The sequence below is a fragment of the Plectropomus leopardus genome, chromosome 15 (assembly GCF_026936395.1).
Source record: "Plectropomus leopardus strain MGB_pleo_1.0 chromosome 15, ASM2693639v1, whole genome shotgun sequence".
NCBI classification, from domain to species: domain Eukaryota; kingdom Metazoa; phylum Chordata; class Actinopteri; order Perciformes; family Serranidae; genus Plectropomus; species Plectropomus leopardus.
The window spans coordinates 7,497,877-7,521,541 of NC_142190.1; the positions used below are offsets into that span (position 1 = coordinate 7,497,877).

Below are 23,665 nucleotides of genomic sequence, written 5' to 3' on the forward strand. Positions count from 1 at the left end.
AAGTTGTCACAGTATCTTTGCAGACGTGCAGGGCTTTATCAACCATAGTCTTGCTTTGTTTGAAGTCCAAACACGTTCACATTCAGTAGGAACTATACAAATCAGTCTAATTGTATTGCATTACTGGCTGTCTAATATGATGCAGTTCTTACATTATTGATTATTATGATGTTAGTAAATGCTACAAGGCACTAAAAATAAGTGCTCCTGGCTGTAGCGGAATATGTTCTTGTGCCTCATCACTGCAGCAATTATGGTGCATGCAATAAAAGTATGTACCATACATTGAAAGATTCTGTGGGTGGCTCCTTGAGTTAATGTTACTGGATGGTGGTATCATTAGCTTCCTTAATGTTCCTGCTGCTATTTCAGTCTGTGACATCCTTTTAGGAAAACAAACCAGTGCATTGCCTCAGGACAGTCAACTCTGAACATTGTTTCACATTTCTATCTGTAGAAGTTGACAAGAAAATTCTAGAAAACCACTCACTAGCATGTGTTAGAAGACATAATGATTTTTGTAAGCTAACAAAAATAAAGTTCAATATATCTGTACATGTCACTGATTAAAAAAAAATAGAAAAATCAATGTCGCTCAGCACAGCCCTGCTGTAGCCTGGTCTAAGTTTGGGAAAGGTTAGAATGGCAGCGTGCCTGAGGCAAGAAACAGTAAAGAAACAGGAAGAATACATTATTGTTAAGATGGAGGATGTTGCTCCAATAATGAAAAATCAAACCCACTTTCACTTTTATGAAATTTGCTTCTTTTTTGTTTATCCACTTGGGGGCAGCAGAAATTAGCTATGAACACAACATTTACATAATATCATCTTATAAACTTTCCTGTGCATTGTTAATATAAAAATATTAATTAGAGCAGCTTAAAAAGATGCTCTAATCATTTTAAGCATAAAAAGTCTGGCCATTGAGACTTCTTATATAAAAGAAAAAGATGCACGCATGTATGTACAAATGAACAGCGCCTTAAATAAGGGCAGAAGTTAATTTAGCTAACCCACTTGGGTAATATGTGGTACCCTGATAACTGAAGACTATCGCCCAGTGCATATGTGGTTCACTGATATTAGTATGCAGGAAAACAGCCAAATATGCACGGACAGTTTGACTATGGGAACGTGGCATCCATCCACCAGCCACTCTGACATGTATAGAGAAAAGGCCGCCTCCACAATCCCCAACGGCCAGACTGACTAATATATTATTCACATCGTGAGTTGGTAAGCTTTTAAATGATAATGACCTTTGTGCAAGGTCTGAGCAGATGTACAAGCCATATAATCCTTGACAGAGAAATTGCACTGCTTCTCCATCATTATTGCTCTGCAGAGCGGTCCAGTTTGTAGTAACACTTGTGGAAAATTAGTTCTGTCTTCTCAGGATTACTCTCAAGGTTTCGTTGTTTATAATGTTATTAATATGTTATTCTGATTATTCCAGGAGTCTGAATGAACTGAGGGTTTTACTCCTGGAATCACATCGCCATTCACGTGACATGGAGAAAGATCTGAACCGAGAAGTGCACAAAGCCGAGTGGAAGCTCAAAGAGCAGAAACTTCAGGAAGACATAAAAACCCTGCGTGAAAAGTTGCTTCTGCTGGTGAGAAGGAGGGACTTTGTAGTGATAAGTTGACATTGCTTATGGGGTGAATCAACCCCAACAGTTAAATCAATATCAGCTTTTGACCCTTTTACTCTTTTCACATTCTAGAAATTCCCAATTTGCCTGCAAGTGTAATGTAACATGCAGACAAGTGTTTGCCCTAGAAAATCACTTGGTGACCAAAGTGAGATTTCATATTATAAAATAAATTGTTTGGGAAGCAAGAAAGTAGACAAATATATGCTGGAAACAGATAACATTGAGCTGCCATCATTTCAGTGCTGACAAATTATTGACTCTCTCTGGCAGCCTCCATCAGTATAATATTAGTAGACATTTGGTGACTTTTTTATGATGTTGTCCATTATGCAGATACACAGTCAAAGGAATAGTTCAACATTTTGGGAAATGGCCAATGTTAAGATAAGCTTAGGGCTTCCTGGCTTCAGCTTCATATTGAAATGACAAAAAGCTTATGTCAAACTGTTCCTTTAACCAGCTGATGATTTACAAATGCCATCACCAGAAAAAAATGATGACATTGTATGTTTCTACAAATCAGGGTTTTGTTGCATTTGCACGTTATTATGTTGTGGATGTATTTGCGCAAAAATTTATTTATGGTTTGGAGAAAAAAATGTTTTGGCTTAAGATACCTGGTTAGGGAGTCAAAAACAGCAATGTCCCAATAAAAAAAAAACTCTTTTCATGCCACTATCCATGCAGGAAAAGCAGTGGTGTCTTGCTAAAAAAGACAAAAGCTTTTCTTGCCTAAAATTTGCAGGAAACAAGGCAACAGATTGCTACAAAACACAGAGATTTGGTGCCTAAAAGTTGCTGGAAAAGTTGCAATGACTTACTAAATCACAAATGATTTTGTTGTTTGTTGGTCTTCAGTGGCCTGCAGCTGGGTGTCACACCATCCACCACCCCCTGCATCTCCCAATAACAAAGTCAGCTTATATACTACATCACTTTAGAAACGCTGATATGATACTCATGAAACATTCAAGTGTATATGTGGTTTGCAGAAATTTAAATGCAAGCATTAACTTATGGCGACTGGGCTGGAAACACTATTGTGAATGATGCATGAGGTCTGTACAGACTGCGGTGAAGGCAGCTGTTAGTTTATGTATTCACTGCATAATCTGTGTCATGATCCCTGGGAGGAAATTTAATATGTTTGAATATGAAAATGTGCTCTTTATATATACTGTGTAATGATCTTTTAATCTCAGGTGTTAATCACACATAATGTAGCATGATGAGAATGATTTAACATCAGGCATTATCTTATTGCTGTTTGTGCATTTCAGGGTCGGGAACGGTCCTCGCCTGACCACCGGCGGTACTCCATGCTGGACCCCTCTGTTCTGGACTCAGAGGTGAACCGCCTTCGCCAGCGGCTGCTCAGCACTGAGGACGCCCTGAGGAACGCCATGGAGCACAACCAGCAGGTCGACCAGCTGGTTCAGGCCATGCGCAGGCATCCAGATAAAAGCCCGGTAAAACCTCACTCTCACAGATTCAGCTAGGAAAAGCATGAAAATGATTTTGACAACTTGGGAAGAAATGTGATGACAGGATGTGAGTTGACATGGAAAAGCTAACGGATTTATTACCATTTTTAAATGATGTAAATATTACAAAGAAAGTTGTGCAGTTATGTGTGTTTTTGTACAGAGAAAATTGATTTAAATGTAAATTGTTTATCAATAAGAATGGTTCAACAATTATGGAAAGTTGCTCATTTGGCTGTGTTTGACTAACTAACATAATCATACATCACCCACGGTTCCTCTTGAGCTGGAAGTAGGGCTGTACCCGACTCAGAAATTTGCAAGTCGATCAGATTTGGCAGTTCAATACGAATATTAGATGATTCAAGGTTTCTCCATATAAAGTTTGAAAGTTTGCACAGGCTCAGCGGGCTGTTCATTGTGACAGCAGCATTCACTTAATATAGTAAACAAGCTAATGGCACTAATGACTGGTTGCACATGTTCAACAACATTTTTGTTTTACAACACTACATATCTTTCAAAAGCCAGAGACTGTATCTTATTAAGTTGCTGTGCCAGTAAATTTCTAAGCAGAAGACAGAAGATAATGTTATCTCAGAGCCTCACAGCGCAGAGTCTCTCTTCCTGTCAGTGCAGCTGCATCACGTCAGCTGCAGCTTTTATCAAAGAGTATCACAAAAGTCAAGAGCGTTCACTCTGCAGCAAAATCTAGGAGCCAAAATGTCCCCAGAAGTACACTGCACAGCACACTGACTAGAAGCTATCTCAGTGGACTGAGAGTCCAGTCTGAGAATACTATCAACCTTCTCATCTAATTCTCAGCAAGAAAGCAAAGAGAATATCCAGAAATTGTTGAAATGTTTCATTTCACTTATAAAAAAGCTAAATCATTCCCAGAGTAGAACTACGTTGACAATTGGTGACTGTTGTTTTTCAGGTGCATGGTGCAAATTCAGCCAATGGAATTCATCATCAGGAGTCAGGCAGTACTGGAGATGTTGGTATTATTTCATTACAGTACTTTAAACCATTATGTATGTGGTGATTTCGTTAAAGCGATTCGGTGCTAAAACATCTTGTTATTTGGCTTTTCAGGAACAACACTGATATGAGCAGAAGAGATAAGACTGAACTGGGACACGCAGAGGCACATCTTAAAGAAAAGCTCGACCTCCTGATCCTGCGACGGACGCCCGAAGAACATTTCAGTTTACAGTTAATACCAAAACAGCGAATCTCTATCTCAAGTGAATTTATGTGTTGTTGCAGAAAGCACCTATTAGCCAATCATGAAGACCGCTTAAAGTACTATAAAATATAAACAGGAAATGGGACATGGACATGAAGAGATATTATCGGTACAACTGCTGAGAACATACAGTATGGCAACTTTTGATGCTTTACAGTAGTTAGAAAATTTCAATCTGCGAGTTGCCGGGGACTCTGTGACAATTATTCATTTCGAACCGGATGGCGAAACGGCTGATGGACGAAGATGCGAAGAACTAAAGAACTGGGTCTCAGTCGATTTGTTTGTTTTATTTATTACTTTGCTCCTCAGCTTTGTTATAATCCTTCATGGGTGAGCTGTCTTGGCCAGTGATACTCAGAACAACTCTTCAAGGAAGACTTACTTATTTTTAGGAAGTTTGGCTCAGTTGTTACTTTACTTCATACCCGATGAGAGATTTGGAAGGAAACTCATAACAGCCAGCTCTGTCCAGTGTTCATGCTCCCCCTTTAGTGTATAATATGAGTAAATGTGGGTGATTGCCGTTAATGGAAGTATTAAAAAAGACCTTTAATACTTCCCAAAAATCTGTCTTTTGATTGTAAAACACAAACACAGCAGGCTTGCAGTAACTTTAAAAAGGTTGTTGTTTCATACCTCTTGGTTGTGATTCGGTTAAATCAATTTTTGTTATGATGGTTTCCAATGGTTTTTTTGGTTGGAAATTATTTTTAAACTGTCCACAAAACCACCTCCCACAACATAATCCACCTCTCTAGCCTCCAAGTGCTGTGTCTGTTCCAAACACTATTTTTTTCCACCAGTCCACAGCAAAATACTTGGCTTCAGTCTGAATCCTCTAGTACCTTTTAATACTGAAAAAGACTCATTTTAAGCAGTCCAATATTGTTTTTTGTGTGTGTTTTTTGATTTGTAAACAACATTCCACGCTTCAAAGGTACAGTGTGTAGAATTTAGGGGGATTAATTGGCAAAAATGGAATACAACCAGCATGTTAAATTTAGTGTATAGAATAACAATCATGTTTTCGTTACCTTAGAATGAGACTTTTATATCTATGTGGAGCAGATCATCGTCCAAGGAGATTGCCATGTAGCACCGCCATGTTTCTACAGTAGCCCAGAACTGAAAACAAACTCTGGCTTTAGATAGGGCCATTCATGTTTCTGTCAGCTGCTGTGGTTAGCAGCCTCTCTGTGACGAGCAGCATCAGAAAGACACTGATTTGTAACATATAGCTGCTTTATTCAATGTTTTTACCAGTTTAAATCCTCAGGCCTGTTTGTTTGGAGAGGAAGAGACCTCTGAAGGTACTCTGGCTCCCTGTAAAAACCTCCTGAACGTCTTGATGTCTCGCACCGTCTGCAATGTGCCGAACAACATCAGAGAAATACTGATTTTAACGTTAAACTGATGTAGTCTGTCTTTTAAACGGTTTTAATCACCTTTTCCTTTTTCTCTGAGAGCAGGAGATCTCTGTGGACAATTCGACAACTCCTCCTCAACTATGAACACTGGACAATTTTCAGCTGGTTGAAATTTGCAATTCTCGCCACTAGATGCCACTAAATCCCCCTAAATGTTACACATTATATGAATCACATGAAGTCAGTTACACAAAAAAAACTGCTGTGCAAAACATCAAGAGAAAATTACAGTCCTCTTGAAATTTCCTAAATGAGTATTTTATAATCTCTGAAAACTGTTTCAAAATTTAGATTTGGGTTTTTAAGTGAGAAAACTCAGCATGGTGCCTATATATCAGCAAAAAGATGGAGAAGGAGGCACGACAAAAAGCAGGGTGTTATTCCCTCTGTTGCCCTTTAAGCTCATTGTCATGCTTATATAAAAGCCACATTGAAGAAAACATTACAAGAAAATCTACTTTTTAACATTTATGTAGAATAATTGATTTAACTCTTTGTTTATAACATCCACCACAGCATCAGTCCTGTTGCCTTTGCTATTGGCAGTTGAATAGGAGCTAAATAATCACTAGAACCACTGTAGAAAAGTGGTTAAACCGTTGACTTGAACTATGTTTAAGGTGTTTCAGGAACGCGACAAATCACACAGTTATTTCAGTGCTACCGACGTCACATTAATCAACCATTCAGCCTTAAAGCTGCCAAAAGTTTCTATATATCACCAACAACTGTTTATTATAATGTTTTCTAAATAATCAGTGTGTACATTGACAAGAGAGTTCTCTGTTGCAGGACTGATAGAGGTGATTTCAACCACCAATCCTGTCTTTGCATTTTGGGCAAGGTTGCTATTATTGGGCCAATCTTCCTAAAAAGAAATAGTCCGTTTTAGCTGTTGCACATCAGTGGACTCCCTGCTAGGACTAACCTGGGAGGCCTCATGAATTAAGCTCTGATTTACATTACGGTATGTTGATAGGATGAATATAGTGAATTATTCTAGACTTTTGCGTTCTATTAAGCTCTGTCTGACCCCAATACACCTCTTTTCAGTCAATATTAGCTATTTTATTTACTGTGGACTACATATCAGACTCCATCCATACTCTAGTATTAATTAACTCTACATGGTACAACATAGCAGCCCTATTTGATGCCCTCATTGAGCCTGCTTTGATGCTGTATCTAAATGTTCCTGGATTACTTTATTGACCTTTTGTTAATTGGGGCTACTGAAGGGCTGTCACAGAAGCTAAAACCCAAAACAGATGTAAAATGTTACTCATAAATCCCCGGGTTGATGCCATTTGCAGAAATGTTATCAACACATATAGAATTCATACTGTAAGTCTTCCAAATATTGTTTTATCCATAACTAAGATAGGGGATCCTGTTTTGTAGTCGGTCATAGGTCGCTATTGCTGTACAGGAGACAATACACAGAGGTTTGGAAAGTTTTGGGGGAAGTGTCTCCTGAGCAGAGCATGTAGGGCAGGCACTGGTCAGCTGAGGTAAAACCTAAATTTTCCATTGGATATTGTACATGGCCTTTTCAGCTGGAGGGTTCATACCCTTTGGATTATTGCTGCAATGGTTTTGGAGATTGAGTCATTAAATATTAACAATGTGGGCAAGGGCTGGTGGTGTTTTATTTCACACTCTTTCATACTTGTGTCACTTCTGTATGTTTGTTTTTGAGGGCAAAGCACAGATAATAAGTATATTTTTTTACAGAGCTGATTCAAAGTGGTGTCAGATTTCATACCGCTAAGAAGTCGGTGGTTTGGGAAATTATGCCAGCAGCCATAACCATTTATCCATTGCTCAGCCACACACACATACACAGAGAGAGAGAGGAATTCTGTTTTAAATATCTCATCTCGGGCAAATATTTGGTATTAAAATGACTTGATGAGAGGAGGAGGCAATAATTCATTTATGTGGGAAAGGGGCCAAGCTCCTGACATCCAGACATTGCATGTTTATTTACAATCTTTGGATTTCTAACCTCCACACAGATCACTTCTACTTGTTGGCCTTGGCAAATGTCAGGTCTTATCCACACGTTCCAGTTTTTTTGCTAGAGGGCAGATTGGTTATTCCGGTGACATTTGAATAAATAAGTGATTACTTATTTACAGAAGCAAGCAAAAAAAAGTACAGCGTATGTGAAGCAGAGGCACAAATCAGATTTTCGCTCTTGGTGAAACATAGTTTAACTTAATATTTCATAGTGATTTGGGAACAAATTAATGCAAAAGTAACTGAAACTAACTAGATTAAAGTGATGTAGAGGATTATATATGATTATGTTTATTATAAATGGTTTCAGGCGACATTTATTATAAGATAACTATTTGTTCCTGTCCCCTAGGATATGAACTTTCCCCTATATTAAACTGACAAGCTATTTTAGGCAATCACTAGAGCTATGGCATAACTATCATGACAAGAATATGCATGTAGCTTCTGTATACACTTTGAATAAATCATTAAAAAAAATAATTTGGAGCTATCACATAACCACCTTCATGCAGTTTATGAGGGATTTCTAGCAAAATTGACAGTGTGAAGTTGCAGCCAAGTGGCAGACAGTGATTTGGACTGTCACAGTCCTAATAAAATAAGAAATCGCACTTGGAATATTTCCTTTCATATAAATGTTGTCGCCTGAGGGTATTTCCAGAGGTTCCTCCGTTAATCCTGTATGTAAATTGCAGCCAATAGATGCTGTTGTTGAGTTGGGCTGGGATTAGCAGGAGGCGAATGAGTTTCAATTTTACTGGATTACAGAACAAAGAAAGGGGAAAGGGACACCCTGCTCTGTTAAGGGAAAAAAGAGAAATAAACTAAGAAAAAATACACAAATAATAGAGTGCAAAGCGTGCGATCGGAGTCAACATTGTGATGTTTCGGATTACGATGTTTTAGCAGGCGGCACAGCTACATTGTGGATGGGAATTGTGAGCGTTTCTGATGGATTAAAACGGGGGAATAAACCTATTCCGGGATTGACAGCAGCAACAAGGCTATTTAATCGCTAATTAAGGTGAGATTTCGCTGTCCCTTTTAATATTCATGAGCTGTTATGTAGTTTGTTGTCGTAGATCGTGTTGCTTTTTGCGACTGTACATGTAGAAATTACAGATTATAACCTAATTTCTGGACTGGGGGAGGAGATGAAAGGAAAGTGCTAGCGCTAGCTAGCAAGACGGCTAACGCTGTGAAGCTAACGAGTGTAAGCTAGCTAGTTAGCAACGTTATTATGATACCGTTAGCTAATTAGCCGGCGTTGATTAGTTAGACACACGGTAAGTAGCGAGAAAGGTTGCTGTTAGTTAACAGTTAAGTCAGCCTACAGGGACTTCTCCCTGTAACCTTGCGAGTGGAGTGCTAGCCTTTATTTACGATTGGGATACAGCGTCTGTCTGCTTGCTAAATTACCCCCCACATATTGCTATCACTGATAAGGTTACCGAGCTAATACAACAAAGCCAGCTAGCTAACGTAGCGAATGTAAACGAGAAGGCAAACAAGACATTTGAACTTCAGCAAAACAAATTAAATATAGACCAACAGTCCTGCTGAGTTAATATCCAACCGTGTTTTACAGTATAAAGCTGCAGCAAACTTAAACAATGGGTTACTGATTGCTTTATCGTTAATTATGATCTTGTACTGAAAGTAGCAAGGTTGGATGAGTGTTTTTAAGACTAAAAAGCTGTATATAATGGGGAAAAACAGACACGACTCTAGATAACGCAACCTTGAAGTGTTTGGTGTTTGTTACTGTGAATCCAGACAGCTCAGTTTTCTCATTTTTGCTCTCAGTTGTTTGCTTGTAGTTGGTACAAGAAGCGTCAAAGTTTATAAAAAGCTGGCTGTGATAAAACTTTGTCAGCTGCAACCGTCTGCCGGATTGAATTCACCAAAGGGCACGAACGAAATAAGACGGATTTGTACACACGCTCATTTCCTTTGGAGGAACAGACTTTTATTTATTGCACCCAGGTCTCATATCCTGTGGTTTCAAGCTTTTTCTCCTGGGTCCAGCTTTTCAAAGTAATTCCTATCCCCTCTCATGTGATGTGAACTTAATAGTAGTTCTCCTGCCAGCATTTCCAGAAGCTTTCACCACAACTCCTGGCTCTCTATGTGCCTTAAAATATCTTGTATGACTGCAACATCATGCCAGCTCAATTCAAAATATGGCAGTATAGAGTTACTCTGTTTGTAAATATGACTTTGACCAAATATATTAGTTGTTCATATATCATGTGATCCCTAGTGAAAATGTATTATGGCTACATTAACCCTTTGAAACATGGATTGACATCAGTTTTCTTGTGCTGCGTTCAGATGCCTTTTGCGAGATAAATGACGCTTTGAAAGCAAATTGGTCTGACTTCTTTTACAACCATCGGGAAAAAAGGCAATGACCAACTTGGCAAGAAATGTTTCACTAATTGCAAAAAAATGTACCTAAAAAATTGTTTTAGAAAAGAGGGGTGGATTGTTAGAAATTAGTCAGAAAATTAGGGAAAATGTCCTGAAAACTATATTTGAGTGATAATGTTATATTTAAAATTATGTTACAAAATAGTACCTTATATTATATTATGCACTTTTTCAATGTCATTTTCTTGTTTCTTTTTACTGATTTTTATTTGATTTTCTTGTAACTTTTTTGCTATGTCTTGGGCCATGTGTTGTTATGTTTTTGATAGAAATCAACAATTTGCTCAGGTTTCAAAGGGTTAACCTATGGTACACCCAGTGGATTGGTAGTATGATATATCACAATTATCCCCATACACACTCATTTAAAAAAAAAAAAAAAAAGCAATGTCTGGTGAAGAAAGGGGAAATGTTTAAAACGCCATCCTTCTTGTATGTTTATTTATGTTACTGTGTTTCAGTCTTAGAACAGTAACCATGCAGGGCTCAAAAGATAACTGGTCTCACATGACTTAATGACTACAAATGTTGTATACCATTTTGCCAAACAATATATAGCTTTGATTTAGTCAATTTTGAGCTTGTGTTGAATGATCGAACATTGTATTCCTCACATGTGGAGCTGATCTCTGTTGTCCTGTGTGTACCATTTAATCCTGCCTAGCATTGTAGCAGTTAAAAATCATAACGTCAGTGATGACATTCCCAAAAGGCCATGGCCTCAGGCACAGGGTGTAAACAAAAGGATTATGTTGTCGTTGGCTTTAATGATAAGTTGGATAGTAGATGTCAAACCGCACCCTGACTTACTGCAAATTGTTGTTAGGACAAAATTGCAGTCGTCCTTTTTTCTTCCTTCAAGAAATGAACCGTCATCCATCATTGAGTTAGTGGAGTGACAGATGTATTATCAAGACTGATGCTCATTTTGCTTTTAAAGTCATACAGTTATTCACTTACTTTAGCCATCAAACTAGCAACAGAGGAGCCACAGATCTTTAAAATACACGCAAGGTTTATGCACAGAACATTTGTCTTCAGGACCCTTTATACCTGTGAAATTCCCTCACATAATCCCACCTAATTACACCTCCTTTGAGGACTGTCGGCATGTACAGACTACACTTAACTGACATCGCTCTGACCCTCCTATTAGTTACATTTTTATTTTTATCAAGCTTGCTACAGAGTGCTAGTTTAAGCCAGTTGGGCCAGTTGGGCATAGTTTCCTCTCCATCTCAAAACAGCATGCTGACCTGAATCTATGGCACCGTGCGGCACGCAATCAAAATATCACGTGTGCCAACAGCAATATAAATGACAGGGACAAATAAACACATACGTCACATGTCTTTCCTTGGATGAATCCAGCTAAAAATGTGCTATACTGCCAACACGTAAAAAAAAAGATGAGATGAAAGGTACCCTGTGGAGTTATCTTGTCAACAAACACAGTTTCTGTTTATATTCAGTGCTCTTCACCAAAGGGGATTTTGTGTATCCTTGAGACTTAACAAAATGTGTCGAATGCACGTCCTCCCTCATGAAACATCACTAATGCTGTTTCTAGGTGTCTTACTGCCACCTGTAGATCAAAGGGGGGGTGTGAAACCATTTGCATGAATGTTCATTTCATTATTTGCATGATCATGCGTGTGCATGTGTGTCCTGATTCACATGCACAAGATACAAAGATACAAACAAAACCAGCATCCACTAATAAAATCCTAAAAGTTGTTAAAAATAAAAACCCAAACTCCTCAAGGTACCTTCAAAGCTTACCATAGTATTTCCACTACCTGCTGCTGTTTGACCAGCTGATAGAGTTAACATCACATGCCACAAATTGAATTGTAGCCATTTATTTTGTGTTGTGGAGTTTGCGTTCTCACCTAATTTTAGCTTTGCCCTGCCCATTGTCAACTGAAGCAGGAGTCTATAATTATCAAGAATAACTGAAACACTCGTGTAGGTGTGCAGGGCGTTTAAAGTCCCAATAAACTTCTTGGAATACTTTTAACATTGTGTGAAACCATACGCAGGCAATGATGACCTTGTGTGTTAACATGTTATCATGTTTTTTGAGTAGGGCTGGTCATTACACAGATATATTGATATCATGATATGACTAGATGTCGTCCTAGATTTTGGAAATCGTAACACAGTAAATGTTGTCTTTTCGTGGTTTTAACGATGCCACATTACAGGAAACTGATGTAAATTTCAGAGCTTACCAGACTGTTCTAGGGTTGCAGCGGTATACCAGTTTCAAGGTATACTGTTGTATAAAAATTGCTAACTACAATATTATACCATGAAAATTTTAAACTGTTGCCTTCCTAGACTGCTCTAGCTTTTATATTATTTGCCTTTACCTACTTAATCATTATATCCACATTACTGATAATTAATTCTCAAGAAGCTAGATGTATAGCCTAAATATTTTGTGAAAGCACTAATTATAAACCCTGCAATATTGATATCAAGATAATTGATTTTCTCCATATTGTCCAGCACTGTTATAAATGATATATAATTACATTTATATTGCCAACACATCTTTTCTGCAGCTGAGGTGAGACAGAACTTGAGAGTGTGACAGGTCCCATATCAGGCCAGCAGACTTCATTTTCAGTCATTTGACTTTAGACGCTAAATTTACTACTATTTAGAGAAGAGTAAACATATGTAAAGTTGGTGTAATTGCTTCAAAAACAGTGGTTTTAAATCTTGGTTAATTGCTAGTGTATATATAGACTTTTTGACTCCATGTGGTCATAGTTTGCTGTTTTTCAGAACTCCAAAGACCCGGTCCCTAACTGTGTGACATAGAGCTGTCATAGCATCCTTTTTATATGAATATAAAAACTTCCTCGGTCACCTTGACTGACTTGTGTCGATATTGATATTATTTAGATTTATAGCCAAAGTGCCCCTCTGTCAGTAAACAGCTCCATCCCATTACAGACCTTTTGGGGTCTTCTTAAACAGGTTTTATGCAGTTTCTGAGCAAATGTAAATTCACTTAGTGGTTAGCTCCAAATGGCCCTCCGGCATTTTGCCCAGGATTTTAAGATGTAGGGAAAAACCTGCAAGATGCATACATCGTAATAAGACATCAGTAGAAATGTTTTTAAAAAGAGTGAAAGCGGTTTCTAGTTCATCTGTTTCTGCTTATTGTCTTTTTATCAAACATTTTCCAAAACACACCTTAGTGTGTTTTACATGCTCATGAAGTCCATCAGAAATACCTGTTATTTTACCAGTCTGACTGTCTGTTTAAATTACCCTAAACAGTATATGAAGCGCTTTGTCCTAAAGACAGAAACTACAAGTTCCAAAACCTGTAGCTCCCACCAAAAAGGATTGCTGGCAGATTTTTGCAGCCTCGGAGAATAAGTGAGCTTTTGTCAAAGTGATGGTTTGGATGAAATCACAGTGAATAGCGTTGGCATGTCCACAAAGTTTGCGTCATTCACTATCAACAAAGCCACTGTGGGATTTGCATCTAAGAATCTTTTTTTTATGTTTGTTCTTTAGCCTCTTGATTCATTGTTTGTTGCTTTATTTATTAATGTCGTCGCACACCGAGCTGTTCAATATTCAGAGCGCCATAACAGGACCGTGACATTGTGCTTGTGCTTTCTCTTGCAGAGTAATTGACATGGCATTATCCTGAGCCCGTGCTTATCCCCACCTTTCTCCTCCTTGCTACTTTCCTTTTGCCTTTTAAATATGTGAGGGAAAGAGGCCATCTATTTCGAGGCCGTAATAATTTAGGAGGGGGCTAATGTTTGCTGTGGCCTCAGGGGAGGCAGATTTAGATGGCCAATAGACTTGGCACGTTCAGACTGGTGCAGCTGAACCCCACCACACCCACCCTCCTCTTTCTCTCCCTGCCTCTGTCTGTCTCTCTACCTCTCTGTCCTCTCTCTATTGAGTCAGTGGTTTGGGCTTGCCAGAGGCTCGTATAATGGTTCCCAGTGTCTGGAGAGATTAAAGGCCAGAGCTGCATTGTTCAAATGCCCCGAGATTAGTTTCCAAGGAGACGGGTTTCAGTTGCCATGAGAACATAGTGCCTGGCTGTAGCCGAGCGGTTTTTCTTTAACAATTCCTATCTGTTTGCCTCTTTACTTTAATTTACATTGTCTGTCTTGTTATTTGGAGTTTAGCTGTTTTGGTTAGGAAGTGTCTGTTCAAATGTGTTACGCAATTAGACCATGCTACTCTACTTGCAGTGCTGGTGAAATCTTTAGCAGTAATCTTCATCATCAGTATAAGTTTTTTTCCTATGCCATCTCTCAAAGAGAGAAAGTACATTATAAAGGGACTCATTTGACATCATGCAAGTGCTCTGATTAGCCTCAAATGACAAAAGCAAAACATAAGTTGCTGAATTCAAATGGATTTGGCTTTTAGCCACGCTAGCGGCGTGGCTTTGGGGATGGCAGTGTTGGTCGGTCGACCACTTTGGCCCAGACTTGAATATTTTAATAGCTATTGGATAGATGATTTATGTTAATCCCCTGACTTTTTCTCAAGCACTACCAGCAGCACAAAGTTTTTACACATCCTTTTAAATATCAACATCAGGACATATGCGTGAGTTTCTCTATTTATAGATATTTTTTTTGTACCCAAAAAAAAGTATGTACCAACTTAAAACTGCCATGTAAACATTGTAATTGTGAGCATGTTAACATGATGTTGTTCAAAGCACAGCTGTGTATGAGAAACGTTTCACATAGCCATCAGCGTGGCTGTAGAATCGGTCTCAACATAATACGCAAAGTGTACAAGCACATCTACGTGAAATGTGCATCCTAGGTGATAAAAAGTGTCTATTCTGTCTTATTTCATTCATCTCCCAGCCTCCAGCATGAGATTGATGGCCTGAATGCACGCTTATATTTGCTTAAAGTCAAACCAAATGATGTCAGCAGAAACTGCTTTGAATGCAGGTCACTGCTGCATGTGTACATAAATGCATGCTCACGTACGGATTTTGTCTGTGTCGCACCGTGGCTTCCTGCCTAAACTGTGTTCATCTGGTTCCCCGCAGAGGCATGGCTCAGATGAGGAAGCTGGCATGTGATGGCATCAGGACAAACTCCCGGGGCGACCCACAGGCCCCGCTGGTGTCAGCCAGACAGGAGATACTCACCAGCCTGGTGTCTGCCCTCGACTCAGTGGTACGTCCCAGATCAAGCCTCACGCAATGTCATTTCATTTTTATTCAATCTGTCATGTCAAGATTATAAACTGCTCTTAGCAAATTACTGAAAATACACACAGACATTTTAATAAACAGCTACACTGCATTTCTGAACCAGTTTTGTGGTGAATATTTCTTACTTTGTGAATATGGAGTATACCCCAGAAATTGATTATACACACAGAAGTGTGAGAGTGTATGAGGGTTGAATTAAGTATCTTGTTGCCATAACAGAATCAAAAAAGCTCCTCTAGTTCCTAGATTGTTTTAATGAACTAATGTCTTCTTCAGAGTTTATGGTAATGGCTTATGAGTAAATGATGCCTCCTTATGTTGCAGTGCATGGCGATGTCTAAGCTCAATGCAGAGGTGGCGTGTGTCACCGTACATGAGGACAGTGTGATTGCTGTGGGCACAGATAAGGGCAGAGTGTTTCTCAACTCCAGGAGGGAAATCCAAACAGACTTCTACAAGTTTTGCCGTAAGTTCTACTCTCCTGTGTACCTAATTGTGAATGTTGTTTTCCATTATTCATTCACGATAGAGCATTGACCAGTCTCATTATAGCTACAGCTGCGAGGCACTTCGATAAAATGCACTCGTGTCAGACTTCTCCCTATAGGATTTTACAGTTTTGTGAGCGCACAAATGCAGATTCAGCCAAAAGCTTCAATAACTGCAGCAGCTTGCCAGTTTTCTCAATGTCAGATTACTTCAACGGAAAACAAAGTAGTTGCAGTTTCACACATTTTTATCACACTTCATTGGATAAAACGATATATTAGCCACTAGTCTTCTCACATCTCATTTGGCAAAACCACGCAACATGTTAAGTTTGCAAATAACTCACTAAATTGCTATAACTCTTTGAACAGTGATAGTGTCAGAGGCTGAGCAGAAATAGGTTTAAGTTAATGTTGCAATGCTTGTAACTAATAGAGGTAGGTTTACTGCATTTAAATGTAATGCGTTATATAGCACTTTTCTACCTTAATGGACAAAGCACTTAACAATATCCCTCTCATTTACTTATTCACACTCACACACTGACAGTGACAGAGCTACCTTGTGAGAAAAGATTTCATTACATCTCCTATCCGAATTGTACCACTTCATTTCCTACAAACAAACTCACATGGAAGTTTGTATGCTGAGCCGTATTTCAGAAATCTGCATTGGGACATTAAGTCCCACCTGTTAACCTTGACTGCCAAAGTAAAAAAGCAAATCATTTTCTCAGACTCAACAATGTTTCCCAGCTAATAAACCCAATTTGAGGGGTGTTGACCTCCCGTTACACAGTTAGATTTTATCAGGCTGGTTATTCAAGGTGAAATGAGTTTTTCCCAAAAGTTAGAGGGAACAGTAGCTGCAGTTTGCTTTTTTAAGTGAAGAAATAGAATAGAAATAATGGCCTTCAACTACAACAAATTAGAAGTATTTGATCCGAGTGGATACACCAATTGTTGGAGATGCTTTACATGTATCCGCACATTAAAGGACTTACAAGTCATTTATATTATATGGCAATTTCAAAAGGTGACCTAAGTTTGGTTTCCATCCAAATGTACTGCAAATTTTAACCAAACTTGCAGAAATTAAGCAAAAGAAAGTGCACATTTATGTGCTCTTCCATCCACTACGGTTATGTGAATATTTGAGGTAAGACTGTAAAGATAAGCAGTTGCTGGAGCTTAACCTCCAACTTGGTGCAACAACATGGTGTACTTAAAAGAGCACCAGTCAAACCTCAAATAAATGAAAACAGTGGATGTGTAATAAAGCAGACCACTCTGTACATGGGAAACAGACCGTTTTTAATAACTAACATAACAACTATGTGCTCTTAGAAGAGTTTTGGTAACAGCCTTGTGTGCGATAGTGTCTTAAAAGCCATTTGTAGACGACATTTATTTTCTTAATCTGTTTCCATTGCACATAGCTGCATTTTGCTTTTATTAACACACCAACTTTTCCAGCTCCCCAAAGTGCAAAAATGTTTTTGCGATATTATGAGATTTTGTTGAACTTTTGGCTTTTCAACCCAAATTGAAAATATGCATAAACAGAGGTGGATGGAAATACATCTCTATAGTTATAATTTTTCAGGAACCAGACTGTCTTTCTCTTGAACCCTTAAAGTCATTGATTCCTTTACAGTAAAAAAACAACAGTAATGGAAGTTAAATATATGTAATATATGTCTTCAAACCTATAACATTTGAAATGTTCTTGTGCACTTTTTTATTATTTTCAATGTTTCCACAATTTTCAAGATGTGACTTTTGTCATTTTGCTTTAGGGGGGCCATGTCTGCAGAATCTGACCATAGCAAATGCCCATACCAAAGACCAGGAAGGCGATCTCAGCAAACTGAGCAAGGATGGCGAGCATGGGAAACCACGAGCTCCATCAGATGCCCAGTCCAACATCTTTGTTCTGAGAAAGATGGTGGAGGAAGTCTTCACTGTACTTTACAGTAAGGATTAACCAAGTGCAACGTGTTTTCTCTTTTACCTAATCATAATTATTGGCTATTCAAGAGCAGAGCAGGAGCTCTTTTATGTAAGCTTTTATTCTGCCTTTCATAAATTTTACTCATACTCAGTACGTTTACATGCACAGATAAGTGGCGCTATGGTTATAGCTTGATTGGGCCATTTAATTGGACTACTGTTCTTGTCCCAGTGTACAAGCACTGAGGTAGAATCGATTTATTGACAGAAGTGTGTCCAACTCCGCCACAGATAGTGGCAGTGTGCCACCTAGTTGCTATGGACCCATTTTATTTATACAGTCTATTTTATAGACCGAATTACAATCAAAACTGTTTATTTCCACTAACTTCGGAGTAGAAAACTGCCACTTCACGTGCATACAATCAGATGGTGTTAAGCAAACTCTGTCTTAATTGATAAGTTTTAAGCCACCTAAAAAGTTAGTTTAAGTTTATGCTATATTTAGGATATTGTCACCACTTTACCTTACCAAAAGACAGCCCTTACTGAAAATACAGTCATTTTATTTTTTAACAGAACGGCAGAGTTGCTGCTTTACTGCTGCCTGGATCACTTAGTGGTGAAGTGGAGTAAACATTCAAATATAACAAATAACAAATAACTAATATAACAAATAACTTTATTTAGCATAGGAAGGGGATTGGCTGGGGGGGTGCCTTTTTTTATTTATTAAAAATAGATACAAAAGTTGTATGTCCCTCTCCTAAGCCAAAATTGAACACACAAATCCCCCCTCAGTTCTTAATTATTTTTTTAAATGCCTGAAAAATGTAGCACCCCTTCCCCCCTCACAAGTAATGAACAGTCCCTATCCCTAACTAAAGAGGGAGGCCAGCCTGGAGCATTTGGAGAAGCCTGAGTCCAGTTAAACTTTGACTGAGGTGCATACATCACGGAGTAAATCCATTTCCAATGAAATTCTCTGGGTGCAACTTTGTGAAATTTGATTAAGTACGATTTCAGTTGGACCAACATGTTTACATGTATGTTAAAAGTCCAGTTTTAGTCGCGCTAACACAATAATTGGCTTCTGCCTCGTGCAATGTGCAGGTGAGGCAGTGGGAAAGAGCAGCCTGGTCCCTGTGCCTTATGAGTGGATCCAGAAGGACCCTAGCTGTGTGGTGGCCCATGGTTTGCCTGAAGGAGTCACCCTGAAGAAGCCCTCTGAGTATGACACCAAGACACTGATGAAGATCTTGGAGCAGAGCCACCGCATCCAGTTCACCGTAAAAAGGTCTGTGAAGACCAAATCTGTTGTCTGTTAGTGTGTAATGCACTGCTGTTTGGGATAACAGATTGCTGTTTGAACGCTTGCATCAGATTATGAAACCAGCTGTTTCACATCTGATCACTCCAGAACGGAAAAAAAGAGGTTTGGCATTTGGGCTAAGTCTCTAATGCTTTCCAGATATAGATACTTGTGTATGGCTGAAAGCACATAGCTATCCTGGCATGTTTTGTAGCTGGTTATTGGTAGCAGACAGGCTGTAGTGCATTAGTGAGGGATAGACAGGGTTTTAATTCAGCTGTGGAAAAACACTCTCTCAGGTTTCATATTAGTGTCTCCAGAACATGTTTGGAGTAAGATTTGTATTATCATAGTGGTGCCAAAGCAGAGTAATCCAGCAGATAAAGCTGAATCTGGCTCTACTTTCAAGTGAAACAGCATTTTTTCACACAGTGCTGATGTCTCTCTGAACAAAGCCTAAGCCTGGCGAGTGGTACTTGTCGAAGGACTTCAGGTTAAGTCAACTTTAATTTGGGAAGTCGGCTCAGTCACTCAGCTCATAAACAGAACATAATGAACAGGTGACAGCAAGGACAGAAGCTGGAACATCATGTGAGGACAGACTAATGTGGACTTTGAACCTGTTGACGGCGTGCTCTGATTATGGTATGTAGGTATGGTGTGATTGAATACACATTTATGTCAGGCTGATTAAGGTCAATCAGCCACAAGACTCAGTACATATTTCGATCCATACAAAGTGATCAGATAACTTTGGTATTTTCCATCCTGGACCCAATTTTCCCATGTTTTAGGGTCTGAGTGACTGTTTGGAACAACAATTTTTTTAATTGGTCCAGTATGGAGCGAAAGCGTTGCAGCCGGCAGCTCACATTATTAAGTATGCGAGAATTTATGAAAAGGATTCCTACAGAGATAGACTTTGTTAGAGATTATTTGTGTTTAATCAAAAACAAACCACCAAAATTGCTCTCTAACAACAAGGTCTATCTCTGTAGGAATCCTTTAAATAATGTTGTCAGACATTTAAAATAATAAACTGAGCCTGTCAGTGGCAAAAACAAGTACTTTTAGTGGATGTAAAGTATAGTTGACGGTGCTCAAACTTCATTACTGTGCCGCCTTTTTTGATGCAGCTGGCTGTCGCGCTTTTGCTCAACACAACTATTTTTAACAATAGCTGTCTCCATTAATCACTTAGACATAAAAACACGGAAAAACATGGTCCATGTTGAAACATGCCAAAGTGTCCCTTTAATGTGAATGCTTCTTTCAAAAGACGAAATATTCTACAGTTACCATGTCATTAAATTAGTAAGTTTTTTTTTCAGTTTTAAGTTTGCCGACTTTGTCGGAGCATAGTTAAAAGTGTGTCTTCTCTGCGTTTGCTCCTCTAATAACTGTCACATGCCTTTGCCCACAAAAAGTTGGGGATTCCTGTGTCTTCATCTGATTATCGAAAACTGATTATGAACAGCCTAAAAATACATGCAACACAGTGTTACTGTTGTTCAGACAGAGACTTTAATTTGTGTTTGGTCTGTTTGCCACTTTTTCTTGAAACAGCACATGCCTAGAGGTAGAGAGAACAACAACAGAAAAAAAGGCAAAGGTGAAGAGCTTAAACTCATCTCATTTCATTTATCTTTCAGTTTCCTTTCCTAAATGTTATCAAGGGGATGTCCTAATCGAAGAGATACATTTTCCCTACTCAAAAAGAGCTGTTGCTGCAGCAAATGTTGGTTTAATCCAAGAGGCACTTGGCAAGCACTCCAGTTTACAAAACGCTTGATGTCAAGCTGTGATGCATGAAACCCTCCAAATGACTTTCTTCTTGATTTTGTGTCCGTGTACAGGCCAGCAGAAGATTTATCTCGTGAAGCCAAGGCCAGCACTGATGTCAATCACAACTCTTCCACCGCCGTCATGACACCGAGCAGCCATGGCGCAGGAAAGACCACTGCCCAGGTAGCCCCGTCATCCAGTCCCGCCACTTCCAGCAACTCTGTTCTGTCGAACTTCCTGTACGGCATGCCCATGTCCTCCAAACCTCACCCGGATGGCAAGCTGGATTTCAAACCCATGTCCCTCCTCAACCTGGGCAAGGACAGACAGGCCAACTGGACAGCGGGGACAGACAAGATAAGCACGGCTGTTAAGGACAGTGCGAATAACGGTAAGATGTTCTTGTGTGGAGGGCTGCACGGTTATAGCAAAAATGAAAAAAATGTATAGCATTTTCACATTTAAAAAAAACAGAGCACTGCTTTCACTTCTATTGAATATAATAATAATAATAATAATAACAATAATAATAACCTTATTTATATAGCACCTTTAAAAACAGAGTTTAAAAAAACAGAGTGTTTTGACAAACAAAGCAAAAGCAGAAATGGGACACATAGAAAGCAACACAACAACAGAAAGGTAGACAGCCCCACTGAACACAAGCGAGAAGAAACCAGGAAAGCGTTAGGATGAAATTAAAATGAGAGGACAAATAATGCAAGATGCAAAATTTCAATATTAAATACAAACTAAAAGACAATAAAATAAAATAAATAAAGCATAAAAACAGCAGGTAAAATGAATAATAAGAATAAGAAATAAGTAATGTACTAATGTATGGTTGTGGTACTGTGATGCACTGTGCAGCATCGTTTTGGATGTCTTAGTTGGATTTAATTAGCTAACTATAGCAGTGGTATTCTTTTTGGTCTCATGCATTTAATGCACTGCAGATTGTGGTGTTTTTTTAAGGTGGTTTAAAAAGTTGATTGTGTTGCATTGCAGCGCAGACACAAGTTTCATGAACTCTAAATCCAAATTACTTCCAAACAATGGATGCTGATGAATTGATGATTTTTGTTAAGCTCGTTTGCTGTTTCAATATTCAGGAAAGGTTTTCACTCGCTGCACCTGCAGGGTGCACGGTAGCGGCATGACAGCTCTACAAAGTTGAGGCTGGCCATTAGTTTAGTATGCCCTTACTTTGATGTGCACTGGAGTTTTCTGTGAGACAGGCAGGCATTTCAACCATCAATATTGCAGTCGATCACGTTCATTTAGCTGGGGGAATTTAAATTCGTAATCATGATTAATATTCGATTAATTGTGCAGCCCTAGTGAAGGGTGGGTTTCAACTATGGATGTATAAAGAGAACTGCATTCAGGATGGGGCCCTGATCATTCCTTTGAAAGTTGCACAGTGGTGCATGAAGCCAAACAGGTTCAACTTCTCAGTATAAAATTACCCAGATCTTTGAGACCCATTGGGATTTCCTTTCCTCTTAGCCTCATGGTCTTGGACTCATTTACATGGATGACATTAGAAAAATAACTGAATGCGGCTACTTTCACAATCTAAGTGTAAGATAAGAAGTTATCAATCCCAAACTCAGGGAATCCACTAGTCTATGGGGGAAAAAGTCTTTTTGGGCCCCATGCCATAACAATTCAGACCTAGAGCTAACATTGACACGGTTGGGCCGCTATGGCAAATTAGCTTCAAAACCCGGCACTGTTCCCATAACCAGTTCTCTTTTTACCGCCATGGTTTCAACGGTGGAATATGATTTTCGGGTGGCTTTTCCACAATCACAGCATTAACAGAGAATACTTGCTATTATAAAACAGCCAGAGATTGACTGCAAGCTGCCAAACATCGGCTCTTTCTCAGACAATATTGTGCGAATTTCAAAAGATTCCTTTTGTGAATAGAAGTAAAATTCAAGATTGACATAACATTCACAATAATTATCATAACGATAATGAAAAGTTAAATCTCTGTATGAAAAAATGTATTTCAGACTAAGTGCTTCATCCTACGCCTCCGGTGAGCCCAGAAAACTGGTAAATTTGCAGTGTGCTTTAAAGTCTGATTATTATACCGCTCATTATTTCATCCAAAGCAGCACTTAAGTTTTATAGCACATTTCCTTGTTATCCTCAGGTCTCTAAATGAGTCATTTAACTCGCAGCCACCAGTCGTCAGGTGGACTTGTTTACCAACTGTTCATTTGAAATGCTAGAGAAGAAGTCATACCTCCAAAATGTAGAGAGCGTGTTGTCAAGTTGTAATGAATGCTGGGGAAGCTAATTACTGAATATCTACTGAACATCTCTGACTGAAACGAAAGTGAATTGAACTGAACATATTTAATTTGTCTTACATTTTCAGATGAGACAACACGGCTACCTGCTGAGCAAGGTCAGAGCCCTCCTGGCATCCACATCTCCAAGAGGCTACTATTCTCCATAGTGCATGAAAAATCAGGTAAGATTGAACATATTACTACGATGATATATAACTCTATATGTTACACGTGAATGTAGGCAGTTTACATTATTTAAATTCATTGCACAGGTTGTTCCAACCATTAAAGACAAAGTTAAACA

The 23,665-nt window shown here is 38.8% G+C and overlaps 2 protein-coding genes across 9 annotated transcripts in view; both read left to right on the forward strand.

Annotated features, from left to right (window-relative positions):
* clip2 (CAP-GLY domain containing linker protein 2) overlaps positions 1–7,455 on the forward strand; it is a 46,940-nt gene extending 39,485 nt beyond the window's left edge. For 4 of the 5 annotated variants that reach the window (XM_042498818.2, XM_042498821.2, XM_042498819.2 and 1 more), the window contains 4 exons: positions 1,459–1,618; positions 2,941–3,129; positions 4,085–4,148; positions 4,243–7,455. In XM_042498818.2, coding sequence (XP_042354752.2) covers positions 1,459–1,618; positions 2,941–3,129; positions 4,085–4,148; positions 4,243–4,259 — 430 coding nt within the window. In that variant the 3' untranslated portion in view covers positions 4,260–7,455. The remainder of the gene's footprint in view (positions 1–1,458; positions 1,619–2,940; positions 3,130–4,084; positions 4,149–4,242) is intronic. The other variant, XM_042498820.2, reaches the window with a different exon arrangement.
* A 1,101-nt stretch (positions 7,456–8,556) lies between these two features.
* The window catches only part of gtf2ird1 (GTF2I repeat domain containing 1), a 36,181-nt gene continuing 21,072 nt past the window's right edge, over positions 8,557–23,665 (forward strand). The window contains exons 1-7 of one of the 4 annotated variants that reach the window (XM_042499028.2): positions 8,557–8,875; positions 15,347–15,476; positions 15,839–15,980; positions 17,802–17,978; positions 19,069–19,252; positions 21,124–21,443; positions 23,448–23,543. In XM_042499028.2, coding sequence (XP_042354962.2) covers positions 15,351–15,476; positions 15,839–15,980; positions 17,802–17,978; positions 19,069–19,252; positions 21,124–21,443; positions 23,448–23,543 — 1,045 coding nt within the window. In that variant the 5' untranslated portion in view covers positions 8,557–8,875; positions 15,347–15,350. Of the gene's footprint in view, positions 8,876–8,983; positions 9,138–15,346; positions 15,477–15,838; positions 15,981–17,801; positions 17,979–19,068; positions 19,253–21,123; positions 21,444–23,447; positions 23,544–23,665 lie in introns of those variants that run through there. The other 3 variants (XM_088088444.1, XM_088088441.1, XM_088088442.1) reach the window with 3 other exon arrangements.